The 19,405-nt window shown below is 40.2% G+C and overlaps 1 protein-coding gene and 1 pseudogene across 3 annotated transcripts in view; both read right to left on the bottom strand.

Annotated features, from left to right (window-relative positions):
* Positions 1-19,054, bottom strand: part of B4GALT6 (beta-1,4-galactosyltransferase 6) — a 62,939-nt gene extending 43,885 nt beyond the window's left edge. The window contains exons 1-2 of one of the 3 annotated variants that reach the window (XM_026455163.2): positions 18,624-19,054; positions 379-495 (exon numbers count right to left, since the gene is read on the bottom strand). In XM_026455163.2, the coding sequence (XP_026310948.1) occupies positions 379-495; positions 18,624-18,738 (232 nt within the window). In that variant the 5' untranslated portion in view covers positions 18,739-19,054. The remainder of the gene's footprint in view (positions 1-378; positions 496-18,623) is intronic. The other 2 variants (XM_026455165.1, XM_026455164.2) reach the window with 2 other exon arrangements.
* Positions 3,095-3,187, bottom strand: LOC111539802 (annotated as a pseudogene).
* Positions 19,055-19,405: the final 351 nt, after the last annotated feature.

Here is a 19,405-nt window from a genome sequence, read left to right as displayed (position 1 = left end):
TAGTTGGGAGAACAACTTAGGAACTAGAATGAACATAAAGAGAGATGGTAGTATGGCTTACTAAGATGAATAAATTATTCTCTGGTTAATTTCTCTTTAATGCAATATGTGAATTGAAAAAGTAGAAGCTGCTTTCTATATTTTGTTTGCAAGAATTAACTTAAGTGTTTGTACAAAATCTCATCACTTTTGTGACCACACCTTCATACGTCCTAAAATAGGTAATAGTCTTGATTTGCACAGTAAAATAATCTGCCAGGATGCTTAGGGGAAGATACCTTCATCTTTAACAGGAAGTTACCTGAAGGCAAAACAGACTGTAAAAGATTTGATTTACTGCTTTGTGACTACAAGGGGTTAAGCAGGAAGTAGTCTTACCTGTACCGTTGAGCGTACTGTTTTTATTTGTGTACAGCCTGATCATATGACCTATTGTTTTCACATTTTCTCTCAACATTATACCTCGAGCTTGTACCATAAAGAGGTATGTGTTGGCTATAAAAGAAAAATAGAGAAAAAATGTCATAACTCAGTAAGCTTTTATTATTTAATAAAATAATATTCAGAATTGGTGAAGTGCCCAATAAACATAAACTGACTCAATCAGCACGTCCAAAGGGAAAACAGAAATACAAAATATTGCCTACTATAAAAACTGACAAAAACAGATTTTTTAAAAACAATAAAAACAAAAAAAGTTGAAATATCCACCTATCAAATAAAATGAAACTAACTGAACAAACTATCATAATGAACCCCCACATCCATAAGTGATTTTCTACTATAAAATAGACTTAGAAATTTCAAAAAGGCATTTTATTACAAGTACTCAATCTTGGTTATAATTCAGTTTCTCTAATATTAATTTCCTCCTACCAAAAACTTCACAAAAGCTAGGATTCCTTATAAATCCCATAATGTATGAATAAAGATCTTGCAACGGTCCTGAAAATTCTTGACGTGTTTGTAGGGAGGGGTGATCTAGGATAAGTATCTCTCTGGGTCACTTCTAAGAGTTAATTCAACTTTTACACTCCCTTTCAATCACAAATCTATCTACCAGCAGGGTAAAAGCAAGTAAAATCAAAATCAATGTGTATTTTTAAAGCGGATCAATTTAATTCTTCACAATAAGTGCTTCAAAAATAGGCTCCAAATTTCTTCTGCTGGGAGAAACTGGTAAATTGACAAAGCTTCATCACAAAAATCTCTAACTTTTGAGATGTCCAGACTCCCCAGAGGCACAGGACTAAGTGAGAAACTCCTTTCCTGGTCCCAATTCTGTTAGTGCTGTGCATAACTTTGTACAGCTCCTTGGATCTCAGTTTCCTCGTTTCCACAAGGCACTCGTGCAAGTGGTGCATTCTTCTTTCAAGTCTCTCAACGCAAAGCTAAAAATCATAAACTCCATTCAGATGAGAGGCAGAGGCTCACTATCATGGCAAAAACAAGAAACTGCAAGTCTCAGTTAATGACTCAATTTTAACATAAGCTGTCTCTGAATACAGTAATGACACTCTCAAAAGATGAATGCTGAATGAAAAAAATTAAGAATGCTGATTAATTTTCTGAGTCCTACTCTAGTTTCTCAAGACGGAATAGAGGGATGAGAGAAATTTAATGTTTACTACCATCTTTCCCACTTTTTATGTAAATGTGAACTTGCTCAAAGTACATACGAGCAGAGCATAAATAAAACTACTAGAAAAGCAGAGTAAAATGAAACTTTTCTTTCACCTCCAGAAAAAAGAAAGAAACAGAAATCCAGGTTTCACAAAAGCTTTACAGATATCATTTTTGAGAGCATGTCTACAGGCTTTCTAGAAAGTAGTCCTGTAATTAGATTTAACTTGCTTACACCTAAATTTACTATACTAGTTTACAAATACAACACATTTTGACTACATTTTTGTACTTAAGTGGACTTTAAAAGAATGAAGAACACAGTCATAAAAAAGAATAAAATCATGTCGCTTTGCAGAAACATGGATGCAGCTGGAGGCCATTATCCTAGCGAATTAACACAGGCACAGAAAACCAAATACCACATGTTCTCACTTCTAAGTGGGAGCCAGACACTGGGTACTTATGAACATAAAGATGGTAACAACAGAAATGGGGGACTACTAGAAGAGGGAGGGACAAAGCAAGGCAGAAGTTTAACACTACCTATTGGGTACCATGCTCACTACCTAGGTGACAGGATCGATCATACTCCAAACCTCTGCTTCATGCAATATACCCGTGTAACAAAGCTGCACATGTATGCCCTGAATCTAAAATAAAAGTTGAAATTAATTAAAATAAATAGACCATATGGGGGAAAAACTTCTTAATAACAATTTAAATATATATTCCTAAGTAAGGTTTTTGGGTTTTTTGCTATCTATGCTTTGTTCTTAATGTTAGTTTCATAAAATAGACTGTACACATTGCTGTCATTTTCTGAACTCTGAAACAACTGATACAGTGTGGCAGATATTAAGCCCTTAAAAGTTTGAACTGACTTCTCATAAAAGGAAGATGTCATCTGGCCGGGCGTGGTGGCTCATGCCTGTAATCCCAGCATTTTGGAAGGCCAGCACAGGTGATCTCTTGAGGTCAGGAGTATGAGACCAGCCTGGCCAACATGGTGAAATGCTATCTCTACTAAAAAATACCAAAAAAAAACCTAGTCAGGCGTGGTGACACATGCCTGTAGCTCCAGCTACTTGGGAGGCTGAGGCAGGAGAATCACTTGAATCCAGGACGCGGAGGTTACAGTGAGCAGAGCCGGGATTGCGCCACTGCACTCCAGCCTGGGTGACAAAGCGAGACTCTCTGTCAAAAAACAAAAAAGCTGTAATCAGACACCTGTTCCAATTCCTGTCTGTTCATGTATTCAATTTGTTGATTTGTTGAATGCCTGCCCTCTGCCAGAAACTGTATTAGATGTATTTCAGTTTCTACTTATTCTTGATTCAATTTGGAGTATTTCGTCCCAGAGATTCAACAATTTGAGATATTCAAATTAGGTAAAGCTATACATAATCTTATATAATTTTTGAATCTCTACTTTTGATTTTTAATTATTTTCTCCCTTTTCTTTTCTATGTAAAATTTGAAAATAAACATGTCATCCTTATGCAGGGGCCATGCTAATATTCTCTGTATTGTTCCCATTTTTGTATATTTGCTGCCAGAGCAAGCACTCCCTTTTATAAGACTTGTCATATTTGTGTATTCCATTGCTTATATTTAAATAATCTGTCTTGACTATCTCAATTCTATTTTCCTCTATTTTTAAATGTATTCGTTCCTGATCTCATTCTTGTATATTTTGACTTTTTCTAATTTCTTAATCCAAATTAATTTTTAATAATGACAGTATCTACAACAATAAATTCATCTTTGATAACTATGAAAAACTGGAAGACAAGATACGAAGAGAAAAAAGAAAACTAAAAGAACGGCCAACAAAAATGCAGGAAAATGTTCAATAAAAGACAAGCTAACATTAACCACTCAGCCTAAATGAAGACCCAAAGTTCAACTGAAATGATGTGGGTGGGGCAGCATCACATAGATTACTAACGACACCTGGTTTCCAACACCTTGGATTATTTAATCCTAAAAGTTACATATGAAATTTGTTGTCAGTAATATAAACATCTTATATTTGTGCTACACCAAACTGTGAAAAGAATACCTGCTACAAAGTACTAGAACTCAGCCTAAGGCAAAAAAGTTCTACTTCCAGGACTGATCCTGGCCTAAGAAATGAGATGCTAAGTAGGAGCATTATATGCATTATTGTTTCCTGGAAACAACTTTTTAAATTATCTAACTTGTAGGTAACAAAACCGTTAAAAAACATGATTTCTTTTTTTTTTTAAGACAGGGTCTCACCCTGTCATCCAGGTTGGAGTGCAGTAGCTTGACCTTGGCTCTCCACAACCTCCACCTCCCGGGCTTAAGCGATCCTCCCACCTCAGTCTCGCAAGTAGCTGGAACTACAGGTACCTGCCACTACGCCCACTTAATTTTTTGTAGAAACAGGGTTTCTCCATGTTGCCCAGCCCGGTCTTGAACTCCTGAGCTCAGGCAATCCGCCTGCCTCAGCCTCTCAAAGTGGTGGGATTACAGGCGTGAGCCACCGCACCTGGCCTTAAAAATGATTTTTTTATGGTACCTCTAACAAAGGTGAAAAAGAGCGCATTTACTATTCATTAGACAAATGAAGACCAAAATTAAGCTAGACACCAATTTCTCCAAATGGAAAATCTATTTACTTATTCCAAATCATTTACAGCTGAGTTACATTCCGCAGGTTAATGGTCCTCATGGGTTTAATCCCTAAAGATCAAAACCCATTAGGGAATGAAGCTGTGTTTAAATAGAGAGTGGTCGTTAACAGGAAGAAAGTGCTATGTCAAAGGGTTGCAAGACACACTAAACCAGTATGAGAATGGTTCCAATTGTCTGCTTTCCAAACGTAAAATTATGTTAACCCAAACCCAAAACTTGCTTATCAGTAGTAGTACAAAATGTAATGTCTTTTTTTTATTGTAAGTTCTGGGGTACTTGTGCAGAACGTGCGGGTTTGTTACATAGGTTTACACATGCCATGGTGGTTTGCTGCACCTATCAACCCGTCACCTACATTAGGTATTTCTCCTAATGTTATCCCTCCCCTAGCCCCCACACCCCCGAGAGGCCCCGGTGTGTGATGTTCCTGTCCCTGTTTCCATGTGTTCTCCTTGTTCAACTCCCACTTAAGAGTGAGAACATGCAGTGTTTGGTTTTCTGATCTTGTGATAGTTTTCTGCTGAGAATGATGGTTTCCAGCTTCATCCATGTCCCTGCAAAGGACATGAACTCATCCTTTTTCACGACTGCATAGTTCCATGGTGTATATGTGCCACATTTTCTTTATCTAGTCTATCACTGATAGACATTTGGGTTGGTTCCAAGTCTTCGCTATTGTGAACAGTGTCACAATAAACATATGTGTGCATGTGTCTTTATCACAGTATTATTTATAATTCTTTGGGTATATGCCCAATAATGGGATTGCTGGATCACATGGTATTTCCAGTTCTAGATCCTCAAGGAGTCACCACATTGTCTTCCACAATGGTTGAACTAATTTACTGTCCCACCAACAGTGTAAAAGCGTTCCTATTTTCCACAACCTCTCCAGCCTCTGTTGTTTCCTCACTTTTTAATGATCACCATTGTAACTAGTGTGAGACAGTATCTCATTGTGGTTTTGATTTGCTTTTCTCTAATGACCAGTGATGATGAGCATTTTTTCATATGTCTGTTGCCCGCATAAATATCTTCTTTTGAGAAGTGTCTGTTCATATCCTTTGCCCATTTTTTGATGGGGTTGTTTTTTTCCTGTAAATTCAAGTTCTTCGTAGATTCTGGATATTAGCCCTTTGTCCGATGGATAGATTGCAAAAAATAAAATGTAAGGTCATATTGGCAAGTCTTTAGGTAGAGAAAATCCTTGTCTAAAATTTCTATTCCAATTTATAAGAACCCTCATCTCAGAAAACAAACAGGGAAACCTACCACTGCTTAATTAAAACCATGCTGTTTATTCTCTAATTTCATTCATTTTCTATTTGGCTCTGCATTGTGAGATATAAATCTAACTTATTTACCAGTTCTGCTTCCCAGGGGATAACAACATCTCAAAAAATTTAAAAAATAAAAATAATAAAACCTATTTTCAACAGTTTATGAAAGCTTCTAGGCCAGGCATTCTATCCCGAGTTTGCAAGGCAAGAGATTTATGAACTTGTCTAATTCTTCACTTAAGGAAATTAAGGGACACATCTGCTATAAAACTGCCTCCCAGCCCCTTTCCACACCCAGTTTTGCTCACTAACAGTACTGCAAGGATTCAAGACAAAAAGAACATGCCTGCCCGCAGGGATCCAGAACTGTTTCCTGGGCTTTGCAGGACACCAATGCAGCATCCCTGTAATCCTGATATCTCTGTTCCTAGGTGCTATGACATGCTGCCACAGTTCCCAGCTCTCTTAACAAAAGTCAAGTGAATAAATGATTTTGAGAGGGAGATGATGATGTTGGTGAGGCAATCTGGGATGCAGTTATAAATGTAGGACTGAAGCTAAAAGAGGGCTAGAAATACCATTTGGAGAGACATTCAATAAATGTAACAGCTGGTACTATCGTGATAAATTCCCAGAAGAAAAATTATCCAAAAGGGAGATAAAAAGGTGAAGACAGACCACAAATAGGCAGCACAAAGATAAAAGATCCCAAAGTGAATTAATCTCAGCTTGAACACAGTGAAAAAGCTAATGGACTAAAGAAGAGGGTGAGGTCAACCATGTCAAATGCTACAGATGCTAAGGAGGACTTAAAAACAACAGCTTAAAAAAATTCAGCATTCTCTCTTTGTCAAGCATACTTTACATACACTAACCTATTTAATCCTCACAAGCAACTCTAGAGGGCAAGTACTATTATTATTTCCATTTTACAGATAAAGAAATTGAAGCAGGGGGTTGAATGACTTGCCACAGGTCACAGAGTTGTTAGGAAGTGGTGGAGCCAGAATTCAAATCCCAGCAGTCTGGCTCCTGCAAGTTAGCCCTTGACCATCATACCATTTAGCCTCTTTGAAAAGCCTATAGGAGATCACTGTAAGCCTTCAAGACAGCAGCTTCAGGAAGCAGTGGAAACAAAAGGAAAATAGTAAAGATTTCAGTGCATACTGACAAAGTGAAAGCAAGTTTCAGAAAAGGCAAACAAGTGATTAGCAAGGTCAAGGGAAGGTTTTCTGCAAGAGGAGGGCCCTGAGCATGTCTGCAGCCTGAGTGGAAAAAAACTAGAAGAGAGGGTGAATAATTTCAGGCACTAAAGGAAGCAAGAGGAAGGAGAGAAGACCATTCTGTTGGGGGGAAAGTTTAAGCAGAGGCTCTGAGGTGCACAGCAGCAGGGCACACCCCGGGAATGACAATCTGCCTTGAGTGGAGATGGGTAGTAACGGAAGTTAGGAAGGGCCAAGTGGGATAGAGAGTTTAAAAAAAAGCAAAGGAGAGTGAGAGGACAAGAAGTCATTGTGAGGATGAGACATAACTGTTAAAAAAGGTGAGAAACCTATAGAAGCGGAAGGTTAAGGCTGCAGTCTGCAGAGGTGCAAAGGAGAGCAAGCCACAGCCATGCTGACACCCAGGGCATGGCCAGGTGGAGTGAGGGCAGAAGACAAGAGCTAGACATCCTGGTGCTCACCAACGAGGACGGAGGTAGGGGACAAAGTGGAAGGGAACATTCAGAACTGAGCACTGACTGCTGAAACCTTCCAGGGATATAGAAGCTTGACGGGCACAGGTTTCTGAAGAGCAGTAGATGAATTTACTAAGTGCTGAGTTTGGTCAGGCACTGAATTGACATATAAATATACGTAAGTACACACACACAATTATATTTCCTTTCATTCTTACAACCACCTGGAGTTTGTTAAATGGAAATCCCCAAAAAGATTATGCCCACACCCTAAGTCCCAGGACCTGTGAATGTGACACTTGGAAAGAGGTCTTTCCAGATGTAATTAAGCTAAGGATTTCGAGACGAGGAGATCATCCTGGATTACCCAGGTGGACCCTAAATCTAATAGCAAGCACTCTTCTAAGAGAAAGGTAGAGAGAGATTTCTCACACACACACACACACACACACACAGGCAATGTGAAGACAGAGGCAGTGATGTAGCCACCAGGCACCTGAAGCTGGAAATCGCAAGGAGGATTTTCTCCAGAGCCTCCAGAGGGACTGTCTTGCTAAGACCTTAATTTCAGACTTCTGGCCTCCATCATTCTGAGAAAATAAACGTGGTGTTTCAAGCCGACATGTGGTAATGTGTTACGGCGGCCCTAGGAAAATAACACACCACCCCATGACAGGTACAACTTTGTCCATTAGAAGATGAGAAAACAAACTCAAAAGAAAGTTAACACAGGTAGAATTAACAACTCAGGATTCAAGCACAAGCCTCAGTGACTCTGAGGGGAAGGGATTTGGAAGAAACCTTGGTTCAAGGCCACAGAGGAGAGGGAGAGATAAGGAAAAAGAAATTTTCATTGTAAAAAGTTACAAGGGAAGTGAACATATGAGAGATTAACCAGATTTCCTTTAATACAAAGAGGAGGAGAAAGCCAGAAGGGACCCTTAAAAGTTACAGAAGAGAAAATGATTTCCCATATTATCTACAGAACACAGGAGATAATATAGACAAAAGTAAAAATCTGAATGCACCACTCAATATTAACTACAGATATGTGAATCAGGTATCTCTTTCTAAGAATTTCTAATAATTTATGATAATCTTCTAAATATCTGTTTCTGATGCTGAAAAATTTTCTTCTTTCCACATCTAGCCTCTTATTCAATAAATCCCCAAGAATTACTCATCCATGTGGGTAAAGGAAAAATATGTTATCTTCAATAACCATGGTGTAAACCCCAAGGTTAGGCCAGACTATACATGAAATATTATTCATACTACAGCTAGGACTAAGGAAGGTAGGTACTACTTGGATTAAAAAGAAAAAAATAACAAACATCAAGGATGTGCCAGGCTTTTTAAAAAAAAAAAAAATTCTTTTATGTCAAAGTACTATTTGTCTGACCATGGTGACAATAATTTAAAACCAGGTATGGACTCAAGGAAATCTGCAGTGCAAATTATTACTAACATATAATATCCTTACCTCTACTTTTCAAGTTATGAGCTGACAAAGTCTGCAAGAATTCTGTGTTCAGAGCCCCACTTTATCAAACAACAAATACAATGATCACATACAGGAGATCTATTTCAGATCTTAGCTAACAACTCAAGCTTTGTAGATTTTGCAGATGCAAACATAAAAACTGACAAGAAATCTTTGTAACAGGTGTCTTTACAACTTCCACTCTGCAGTTTAACAATCTTAAGTTATTTCTGGAGATTCTTTGTGTTGGAATACTGATCAAGGTTAAACATTTTTAATAAAAACTGACTTTTCCAATGATCTTACTAAAAATGTTCAGGATGGAAACATGTTTATCCACATGTTTATTGAGTGCCTACCGTTTACCAAGCAATGCCAAAAGTTAAGGGGCCATTTGGCTTCCTCTGTAAAGAACCAAGATCCTGCAAAGGCACAAACTGTCTAAAACATCAGAAGGACTTTTGCAACAACCAGATCATTAGTTCAGCCTACTTTAACCCTAGTTGATAATTCAAAAAGTAGACTCTGAACCTAGTGATATGAAAACACTATCTAACAAAAGATAACTATCAGCCCTGTCATTTGCTAACACACTGTATAATTCACTTAAAATAACTATATAGCTTTTTTAAAGCATGACAGGAACCCTAAGAGTTATGAACCACACTGCGGAAAGTGGAATCAGGAGGAAATGAGGAAATCAGGGAAGGAAGAATACAGGCAATTAAACAAATCTTAAAAATCTAATCAGGAAACTCACTTAATGACATTACAGACTAAAAGACCAAGCCATAAATAAGCAGGCCCAGGAAACATTATAAAATTGTTGAAAATTAGTGATGTCAGAATATTTAAGTGTAGAATATATAAGAAGTCTATCAAAATGAAGTAAAATGTGAACTATTTGAATATGTTTTATAATCATCTCCAATTTACTTGTGTTTTCACAATTAAAATACCTTTCAGAATTCCAACTTAGTATTCATGAAAGGAAAATGAGCCTAAAACGAGAATCAGAGAAGGGAACTGGGTAGGAAATGAATTTCAAAGACTTTCAAAGCATATTTTCAAATCAGTAAACAAGGCACCTTTTAATTCTCTACCTTTGGTCTCTTGATTCAAATGAAAATAATGTCCAATTTCTCTTCCTATGAGTCAAACTGAAAATTGCACTATAATTAGAAGTCATAATTTCTGAGCAATCAACTTAATTATCAGGAAGGCAATATACATAACAAGATTTCAGTAAAATCATATTAACATTTGCCTCAAATATATAAAAACAGGCCATAGTATTCAATCAAGATATCATGTTATAGTAACAAACTTCATATAGCTAAATATACTACTGTAAAGATATTACAAAAATGACTTTTCTAGCCAAATGCTAGGAAACGTTTTGAAATTACTTCCACTGAACAACCTATAATGCTATACAGTTTAATAAGTTTTATTGCTCTTAAGTGAATTACGATGTCTCCTTCTAATAATTAAAAACACTAAACAAATTTAAGATAACCCAGGACCCAATCACCTAGTCACTGCAGACTCATAAAGGAACACATGATCCTGGCAGGCATAAATAATGTATCTGTCCATTCCTCTTCTGAAGGAAAAGATTCTTCACCATGATAGCCATCTCTATTGCCAGTAAAACACGATGTTATAAACAAGTTAATTAGGTTTTCAACAGGTAAGATTAGTTCTATGAAATACCAAATCAGCCAGGTGCAGTGGCTCACGTCTGTAATCCCAGCACTCTGGGAGGCCGAGGTGGGCATATCACGAGGTCAGGAGATTGAGACCATCCTGGCTAACATGGTGAAACCCCGTCTCTACTAAAAATACAAAAACTTAGCCGGGAGTGGTGGTGGGCGCCTGTAGTCCCAGCTACTCAGGAGGCTGAGGCAGGAGAATGGCGTGAACCCGGGAGGCGGAGCTTGCAGTGAGCAGAGATCAAGCTACTGCACTCCAGCCTGGGGCAACAGAGCGAGACTCGTCCAAAGAAAACAAAAAAAAGAAATATCAAATGGTGCAAGTAATAAATTTAGAAAAGTAGGTAGCACTATTTTTTCCCCACCATTTGGGGTATTTTTCAGAAATATCGTTCCCAGTGTGCAGAATCATCTGGGTATGTGTTAAAAATGAATCAGAATCAGAATTTTCAAGACCTGGGAAATAAGCTTATTAAAGCTTATCACCTTAAATAAGCCTTAAGCACATTCATATTTGAAAACTATTTCTTGTAGTAATTCTCTAAACATAACATTTGTAACAAGTAAAACAGTAGACCCTTCCTTCCAAATCAGTTTTAACTTATATTAAATGTATTTTCTTTTTTTTTGAGACAGAGTCTCACTCTGTGGCCCAAGCTGGAGTGCAGTGGCCGGATCTCAGCTCACTGCAAGTTCCGCCTCCCGGGTTTACGCCATTCTCCTGCCTCAGCCTCCCAAGTAGCTGGAACTACAGGCGCCTGCCACCTCACCCGGCTAGTTTTTTGTATTTTTTAGTAGAGACGGGGTTTCACCTTGTTAGCCAGGATGGTCTCGATCTCCTGACCTCAGGATCCGCTTGTCTCGGCCTCCCAAAGTGCTGGGATTACAGGCTTGAGCCACTGCACCCGGCCTTAAATATATCTTCTTTTACAAAGCTTTTGAATATACCACAATTCATTTGGACATAGGAGTATCTGTTTCATCCTCAATGAATATATAACACAACAATTTGGTGAAGCCAAAGACTTTCATTAATTCAAGTAATCAAACATAAAAACAAAGATGCAAGCAAAAAGTCATACTACATTTCTGGAGGAAAAAAAATTAAAAATTAAGATTTGAAATTACCAAGTATATTTTCCTAAACATTTTGCTGTGCTATACAGCCAAAAATATAATTACTGACATAAACATCCTTTATGCTAACTCTCCTATTTCAACTGAGGAGGGGTATTGCTGTATCTTAAACCAAACTCAGCTAAATTCTGCTAAGACTAAAAACAATTATGTCCACAGGCAGTCTGACCATGAAACACAGCAAATCAAACCGGCCCAACACAGGAGGTAAATGCTCAAGAAAAACAGAATCGGTGTGCTACCTGGAAGTCTCCAGTGGGCCCAAGATATAAGGTAAAAATATCTCATTATAACTGGAGTAAATGCTTAATTTTCCAAAGGCATGTTAAAGGCATTATGGGTATCCTCAGAAAACCTACTCTCAATCTTCACTTGAATCGATCTTCAACTTGAATCACTATATTACTTGTATATTATTCTCTTTGTTATTATCCTGATAAAAGGCAGAATTTGAATGAAAACGCCTTTTAAATATTAAATCACCGTGTCCTCCAGGAATTAAGAAGACACGAAACAGATTCAGAGGGACAAGCGGGAAAGAAGAAAAGAGAAAGGCAAAGAGGTGGAGACAACCTGCTCTGCGTAGGCTGGCAAATCGCAAACTCAGGCAGTTGTGACAAAAGCCAGCTTGGTCCAAGGCGGCCAAGAAAATGGACTAGAAAAAGAATGTTGCAAACACACAGGCCTGAGGAACTCCCAAGGGAGACCTAGGAAACCCAAGCTCTAGAAAAATCACTCCTCCCACACGTCTCACCTCAGCCTCCCCTCCCACCTCCACATTTCTACCTAAGACAAACATGAAAGGCAGGCTTGAAAGGGAAAAGGAGTCACAAAAGACAATGTGGGTGGGAGACAGGTGGCGGAGGTCTCCCCTTTTGCAGGGTAAGCCAGGGTGCTGCAGAGTCTAAGCACACAGTATAAACACAGCACTGAGCACCAGTGTTTAAGGGAATCCTAGAGGTCTGTACAGTCTCCCAAACAAAGCACCCTCTCCAGAGTAATCACAGCCTTAAGAGGTGGTCATCTACCCTCACCTGATAATGTGTAAGGAAAGGAGCACTTCTAAGGCCATTTATTTCACTGATTGCAGGTCGGTTAGAAGGTTGGTCTTTTTTTCTCTCTCTCTTTTCAATAAGCCTCAACTCTGCCTCATTGTAATTACCCTCAGTGCCAACTTAGGCTATCCAAAACATTTCATGGCTTGTCTATACAGTATTCCTTCAAACTGAAGAAGAGCGAGCTTGTATTTCCCCACAATCTTCCATTTTCCAGGACAAAAATGATTAGTTCCTTCAACTAGGGCACCGTAGAATGAGTCAGGAGTCCTAAGGTGTACGCTTCAGCTCTTCCAACAATGATGTGTGACACTTTAGGCAAGTGGCCATCTTCCAGAGCCTGTCCTTCCCTCTCTCATTTCACAAACAAGGCTAGCCCTACTGGCAAGGGGTCAGGGGTGTGGCAGGGAAGACGTGGATCTCCCAATATGGACAAGGCGGTGGGCTATCTTTGGGATTTTACTCCTGGGGCTGCTCTGGCTCCAGAAACCAATGCTTCTGTGCCCAAGTTTCCCCTGGCCTTGGGCCCTTGGAGAGAGGGGCAAATGCAAGGGCTCTGAGGGTGAGAGGAAAAGCCACAGCTAGAACCATCAGAGATGAGGCCCAGAAGGACAAGTGCCCTGAGAAGCCCAGCAGGACAACCTATGAGAAACAGGCTTTCCACAGGATGGGTTAGCAAATTAACTACTGTGTACCACGCTGCCTCAAAAGGAAAATGCATTCTATTCCCAAGCAAATTCAAATAGTATTTGGAGTATTTGGAATACCTATTACATACAGACACTACAAACCTAGGTTACAAGTTTCTCTTCTAAAAGTAATCACAGACATGGCTATTTTTATCTCTAATAAACATTAAAGGCAGTAATGATAAGCACTGCTGCAGAAAAAACACATCACTGCCTTACTCTGCCACATTGTTTAACAGACCTACCAAATGTATTTGTAAAAGAAAGGCTAAGGTGGAAAATAGCAGTTAGCATTGCCAGATTTCAATGAATCAAGTTTTCTTCAATATTGCCTAATTTCCCACAAGGCCATGAGATTTGGATTAGTTTACACTGAAGAGATATAGCTGAGTTACATATGCTACTCAGGAATGGCAATCTGACTGTGCAAACAATCTCTAAGAAAGCCAGCACATCTCTGGAGTGTGAAATGGACCCGGTGACTCTTGTAACAAAGCTAGGGAGTGAGAAGGAGGGTAGCAAATCTCATCGGACACTCTGAAACTATACTTGGTCTTCCTCTGTATTTCAATTTAACCCCCGTGATTCCATTTTCAGAGGAAGTAACACAGTGAGTCACTTCCAGTTGCAGAAGTGAGTTTTATTACTCAGGGGTGTTGGAGGATAAATAGATAAATACCATTCACCTACATGAGGAAGACAACCAAATCTCTCTCCTGGGCTGCAAGCCCTTACTTCCATCTGCCTACCTACTAATTCTTCCTGGATATCACACAGGGATCCCAACTCATTTTCTCTAAAATCAAAATAGCCCCCCAAAGACGTGCCTTTCTATACTCCCTACTAATAGCTACCTGAATGTCTAAGCTAGAATCCAAGCCTCATCTTAAAGCTATTCCTGTTTCTTCAAACCCACCATTCCCATCCATTCAATTCTGCCCTGATGAACTACCAACCTCAATGGTTCTAATCTTCTATTGTCCATTTCCCCCTATTACCCATCCTTCATGCTAGAAAGGTCACTCTAAACCAATGGATTGCATCGTTTTCAAAACTTGTGACATTTCCTGCTACTTACAAGACAAAAAAAGCATGGGACACGTGGCCAGTAAGGGAGGCCCAGAGAAAAGACATGCCCAGTACCTTGGCCCAAATCTGAACTCCTGAAATGGGTCATGCAGATCAGAGCACTGGGTGAATAAAACTGAAAGACCTTTGAAACAAAGCAGACTATAACAGCTCCAAAGAACACAGCCAGGCCCACTTGCCAGGGCCAGGAGGCTAAAGGGCTATAACAAAGCTGCAGGGTAACTAGCTACCTTCTGTGCTAGCCCAGGAAGAACCCCAGCCAAAATGCCAGAGGGACTCTGAGCAAAGGACCTAAGATAGCTCCCCCACAACACACATGCTTGCACATAGACCCCACACTTTGACTACCCGTCGCCATCACCTCCACCATTCCCAGCAGGGCACACACCCCAGGGAGGCCCAAATAACAAAGCACTCAGCCAGATAATTCCTCCAAGGGTCCAGAGAAGTCAGACCAAAGTGGCCCCACCAGATTTCACCTCTACCCAGAGAGCAAAACAGCCCATCAGTGTGTCCAGGAAAGGTCAGGGCTTCTGGTGAGTCAAATGGACAGTGAAATCCCCACTCCCAGGGAAGTTATGTAATCTCCTCCCATTATATTGCCCCACTGCTTACAGGCACTATCAATGTTTTTGTAATCACAGACAGCTTTGATAAAGTTGTATGAACAAAGACCAGTCTCTCTCTGCCAGGAATTTTAAAGACCTCATGCATCTGAACACCAGGGCTGGGCACTGGAGCCCTAGAGACCTTTCATAACCCGGCCCATGTGCCACTCCAAGCCCTAAGCAGTAGCTGGATGGAGCTACTCCCATCTTCTAGAAGCTTTGCTCATGCTATTCCCTCTGACTAGGATCCCTTTGCTCAGTCCAGATAAATCATATCCATTCCATTTCAACCACTTTCTCCTCTGGAAATCCTTAACCAGCCCTCACTCCCCACCACATGCCTTCCAAGGATTTACTACAGCCGTTTTATGGGGCTCATTCCATTGTACTTCAGGGAAGAAACTAAGTCTTAGTCATCTATCTTCCATACTCAAACAATGTCCAGCCTCTCTTGGGTGCACCACTCCTATTGTTGAATGAACTTACACGTCAGCTCATCTTTGATATGACAGCAAGAAAATGACTATGTTATATTGGAAGTCATATTAACAAAGGTTTCCTATTAAATGCAATTCTATTCGCAATCCAGCCAAGTCAAAACCTTGGAGAGAAACTGCACTCATCTTTGCAGTCATGCACAAAGGTAGACACAGAATAAGAAATAATTTACGGCTCTGGCCTCTACTGGGTGGACTAGAGCAATTTGTCCATGGACGTCCTATGGTGTGGTGATGGGGCAGGTGTCTGCCCTCCAGTTTCCCTGAGTAGTAAGGTTTATAATACAATGACAATCCCTGTGTTTCCTGTATGCATCAGACACTTCAAGAAAAATGTTTCCTTGAAAATAATGAGCTTTGAGTTCCACGGAACTCCCTGTAGTTGACAACCCAAATAGTCCAGAAATGCCGAGGAGCATCTGAAAACACTGGAAACTAAACAGATTATGCTGTCTACAACTGTGACGTATCTGCTCACAATGGCAAAGAGGAGAAACTAAAATGACAGAAGATCTACCTGGGAAGAAGGCCCATGACACACCCAGGGCTCAGGGCAGAGAAGAAGTAGGGAAATAGAATTAAAGTCTACCAAACGGGTTGATATGGTAGGATTAATAGTAATTTCTTAACAGAGGAGATCTGAAACGTTTATTTAGGGCACATAAAAAGTACTCATACAACACATATTTTAGTCATAAACACATTTTGCCCCAAGATGTAATTCAGGCTAAAATATGAATTGTTTTCTTGAAGTTGTTATTTCAAGAAAAATCTACATACATCAAATAAAAACTAGTTATAAGAACCTAATTACTTCTGGATATGTCTCATAAATAAGAAATCTGAAGCACTTGTGCAATTGATTGATTGCTGCAGTATGAATTCAACAAGCCACATTTTTCATGGAACATCATTTTTCCTTGAAAGAACAACTGAAAAACTATGGTTAAACTTGTGTATCTGACCTACATTTTCTCGAAAATGAGCAAAGTGAGCTGGACACTTCAAGAAAAACTGACAGTATTTGTTACCAATGATAAAATTCAAACTTTCAAGCAAAAATTTGAATTTTAGAAAACTGCTTCCCAATACTTAAAGATACAAAAGATTAAAAAGGAGGCTTTTTTTTTTAGCTAAATGGTTCAGGGTTTTGGAAACAAATTCAGCTTGACAAGTTCACAGCATTTTATAAGTTTTTGGTTTACACTCTTCTAACTGGTTTTAATAACTTATTATCATTTATAAGACCTACAAAAACAGAGTAGATTAAGCCATGTCAATCTAATTGCCTACAAGACATTTGCCAAAATTTTTACACTACATCAGTGACTGTTCTATGGCAAACATTAAACATTCAAATAAGAAAAATTTATTAGTATTTCACAGAAATTGAATTAAGAACCTACAAATAATATGCTGGTGCACTAACTTTAAAAAAAAGGGATGACTAGAATTCTGATTTCCTTTGGTTAGCTTTTTGAGTAATGTAACTTTAACATGTTACTCATAATACTAAGAAAGTGGGAAAATTGTTATGTAAGTGTGAAAAAAACTTTTTCTCCAAAATCTTTCAAAGTTAAATCCCTAGTAAAATAACATACCCCAAAGATGTCCGAACTTCTGAAGAGTTACATGAGAAAGTAAAAATTGCTATAGAATGAAGAGTTAATTTATAAGACTCCAAAAGGGCAAAAAATAAAGCAAGCCCTTGTTGAATATCTAGATAATATCAAAGCCACTAAGCTACCACTGTCATTTGTACTATAGGGTTCAAGGGATAGGTTTTTGTGAGGTTTTTTGTTTTTTTCTGGCCTAAAGGAAAACTGCAATAATGTTAAAATATTCTTCAAACTTTACCCTAAAACTTCTCTTTTGGGATACATCGTTTCACAATCCATTTCTTCTCAAACATCATCATCTGAGTTTTATACATCTCACTGAATCCAAAAATGTACTAAAGGAAAAGTCTCATAGTAATTTTAAGAAATGAAGCAGTCTGGGTGAGGGTTCCATCATCCTTCCCAGCTGCAATTCATTATAATAACCTACTACACTCAAGACAATACCCTGATCATTCCATCTCAAAATTCTGCAGGTGTTTTCACTCTGTAAGGGGCATTTTATTTTTAGATAACTCGCTGGCTCAAACGGCCACAGTGTGTAAGGAGAAATGAGAGGAGATGGTCACTGCTACTAAGTAATTGAACATTAAATACATAATAGCCAGGAAAAACTCAGAAAAGTTTTGGAAATATGACTTATTTTAATATGCATGTGAAGTTCCTATTTTTCATTCACTAGAATTAACGCCACATTGGCTCCTTTTCAACAAAAGGGGGACAAGGAATTAGGATATGTAATACAGCTAAATTAAGTAGTTTTACAAAAGTGTATTTTGCACCAAAGGCCAAAAAATGATAAACAGGTTAACATTTTAAACTACAAGTTCCCTTAGATAATGGTTATTTTAATCACTATTTTCTCAGAAGTCATCCTAACAGGTAGCAAAGGCAACCTACCCTTGAAAATCAGACCCAAGCAGACTAAGATGAAGGAGCATTGTTTTTACAGACAACTCATCGCCTTAAAATTCCCCAAGTATGGCACAAATGTCCACTGACCCCTTTCTAAAAAAGCGACCTAGGACCCTAGAATACACACATCGTTGGACTCAATCACATTCCCTGTTGTTGGCTCCTCCATATTTTTACAACCAGTTCTTATACCCGAGAGTGTTTGAATAAAACTATGATTAAGCACTGAGTTTAGGCTTAAAGACTTAACATTAAATGGATAAGGCTGTCATGAACACTCAAGAAAGCGACTAGGGCATCCCGGGCCATCACACTAATTTTGCTATGTCTATTTAATGCAATCTTTTACTTTATTAACAAACACGCATCAACAAAATGCATGAATTAACAAAACTCACATACCAAAGCCATGCCCTGCAGCAGTTTGACACTTCTGAAATAATATTTAAAACAAAACGCTTTCCTGCGGGCCCCTGTTTAAACAGCTTCCAAATCCCAGAAGTAACATCCTTAACAGCCTGCGCTGGCTGTGGTGTGACCAGGGGAAGCGAGGGTGTGTCTCGGTGCTTACCGATGCCCGGGGCCACATAGATGAAGTACAGACAGGACGAAGAGAGGGAGAAGAAGAAGATGAAGGCGAGGAGGGAGCGATTGGAAACCCGCATCATCCGCCTGAGCACAGACATCTTCCTCTTCCCGGCCAGCAGCCCAGGCTGCGCTCTCACGCCGGATTCGGGGCCACTGTCCAGGCCCTAAACTTCCATAAATGTGCTAAGAACCCCGAGACTGCAGCGGGGTCCGCGCGGGGAGGCTCTGGGGAGAGGACCCGAGCAGAAAGGAGGAAATGGGAGGGAACGGACGGAATGAATGGGGGTCAGAGAGTCGGGGGAGGGGAGGCGCGGAGGCCGAGGGGGAAGAGGTGGAGGAGGGAGAGGGGACGGGAGCTGGGGGCCTGGGGACGGCAGGACCCAAGGAGGCCGGGGAAGGGCAAGGAGGCGCGTTCTCTTCGCCCGGCAGCGGCGGGAGGAGGAGCTGCAGGTGGGGAGAGGCGCAGGCTGCGCGCGGCGGCGCCCCTGCGGAGAGGGGCAGCGAACTGCAGTACGCCCGGCACCGCTACCCGCGCCCGGCGGAGTCCCGCCGCGAAGCTCCGCGCTCAAGGTCCGCGCCGCCCGCGTCCTCTCGGCAGGCCTGCGCCGCCTCCTGCTCCGCCTTCTGCTCCGGGCTGCGGCGTCTCGTGCCTGCGCGGGGCTAGCGTGGGCGCCGGGGCCGCAACCAGCGCGCGCGACGCGCGGGGGCCCGCGGGAGCCCTGGGGGCCGAGGAGCTGGGCGCTCTCCTGCACCGAGCCTCCTCCT

Source organism: Piliocolobus tephrosceles, chromosome 18 (genome assembly GCF_002776525.5).
Source record: "Piliocolobus tephrosceles isolate RC106 chromosome 18, ASM277652v3, whole genome shotgun sequence".
Lineage (NCBI taxonomy): Eukaryota > Metazoa > Chordata > Mammalia > Primates > Cercopithecidae > Piliocolobus > Piliocolobus tephrosceles.
The sequence above is the reverse complement of the archived record's forward strand: the minus strand, read 5'-3'. Positions and strand labels throughout refer to the sequence as shown.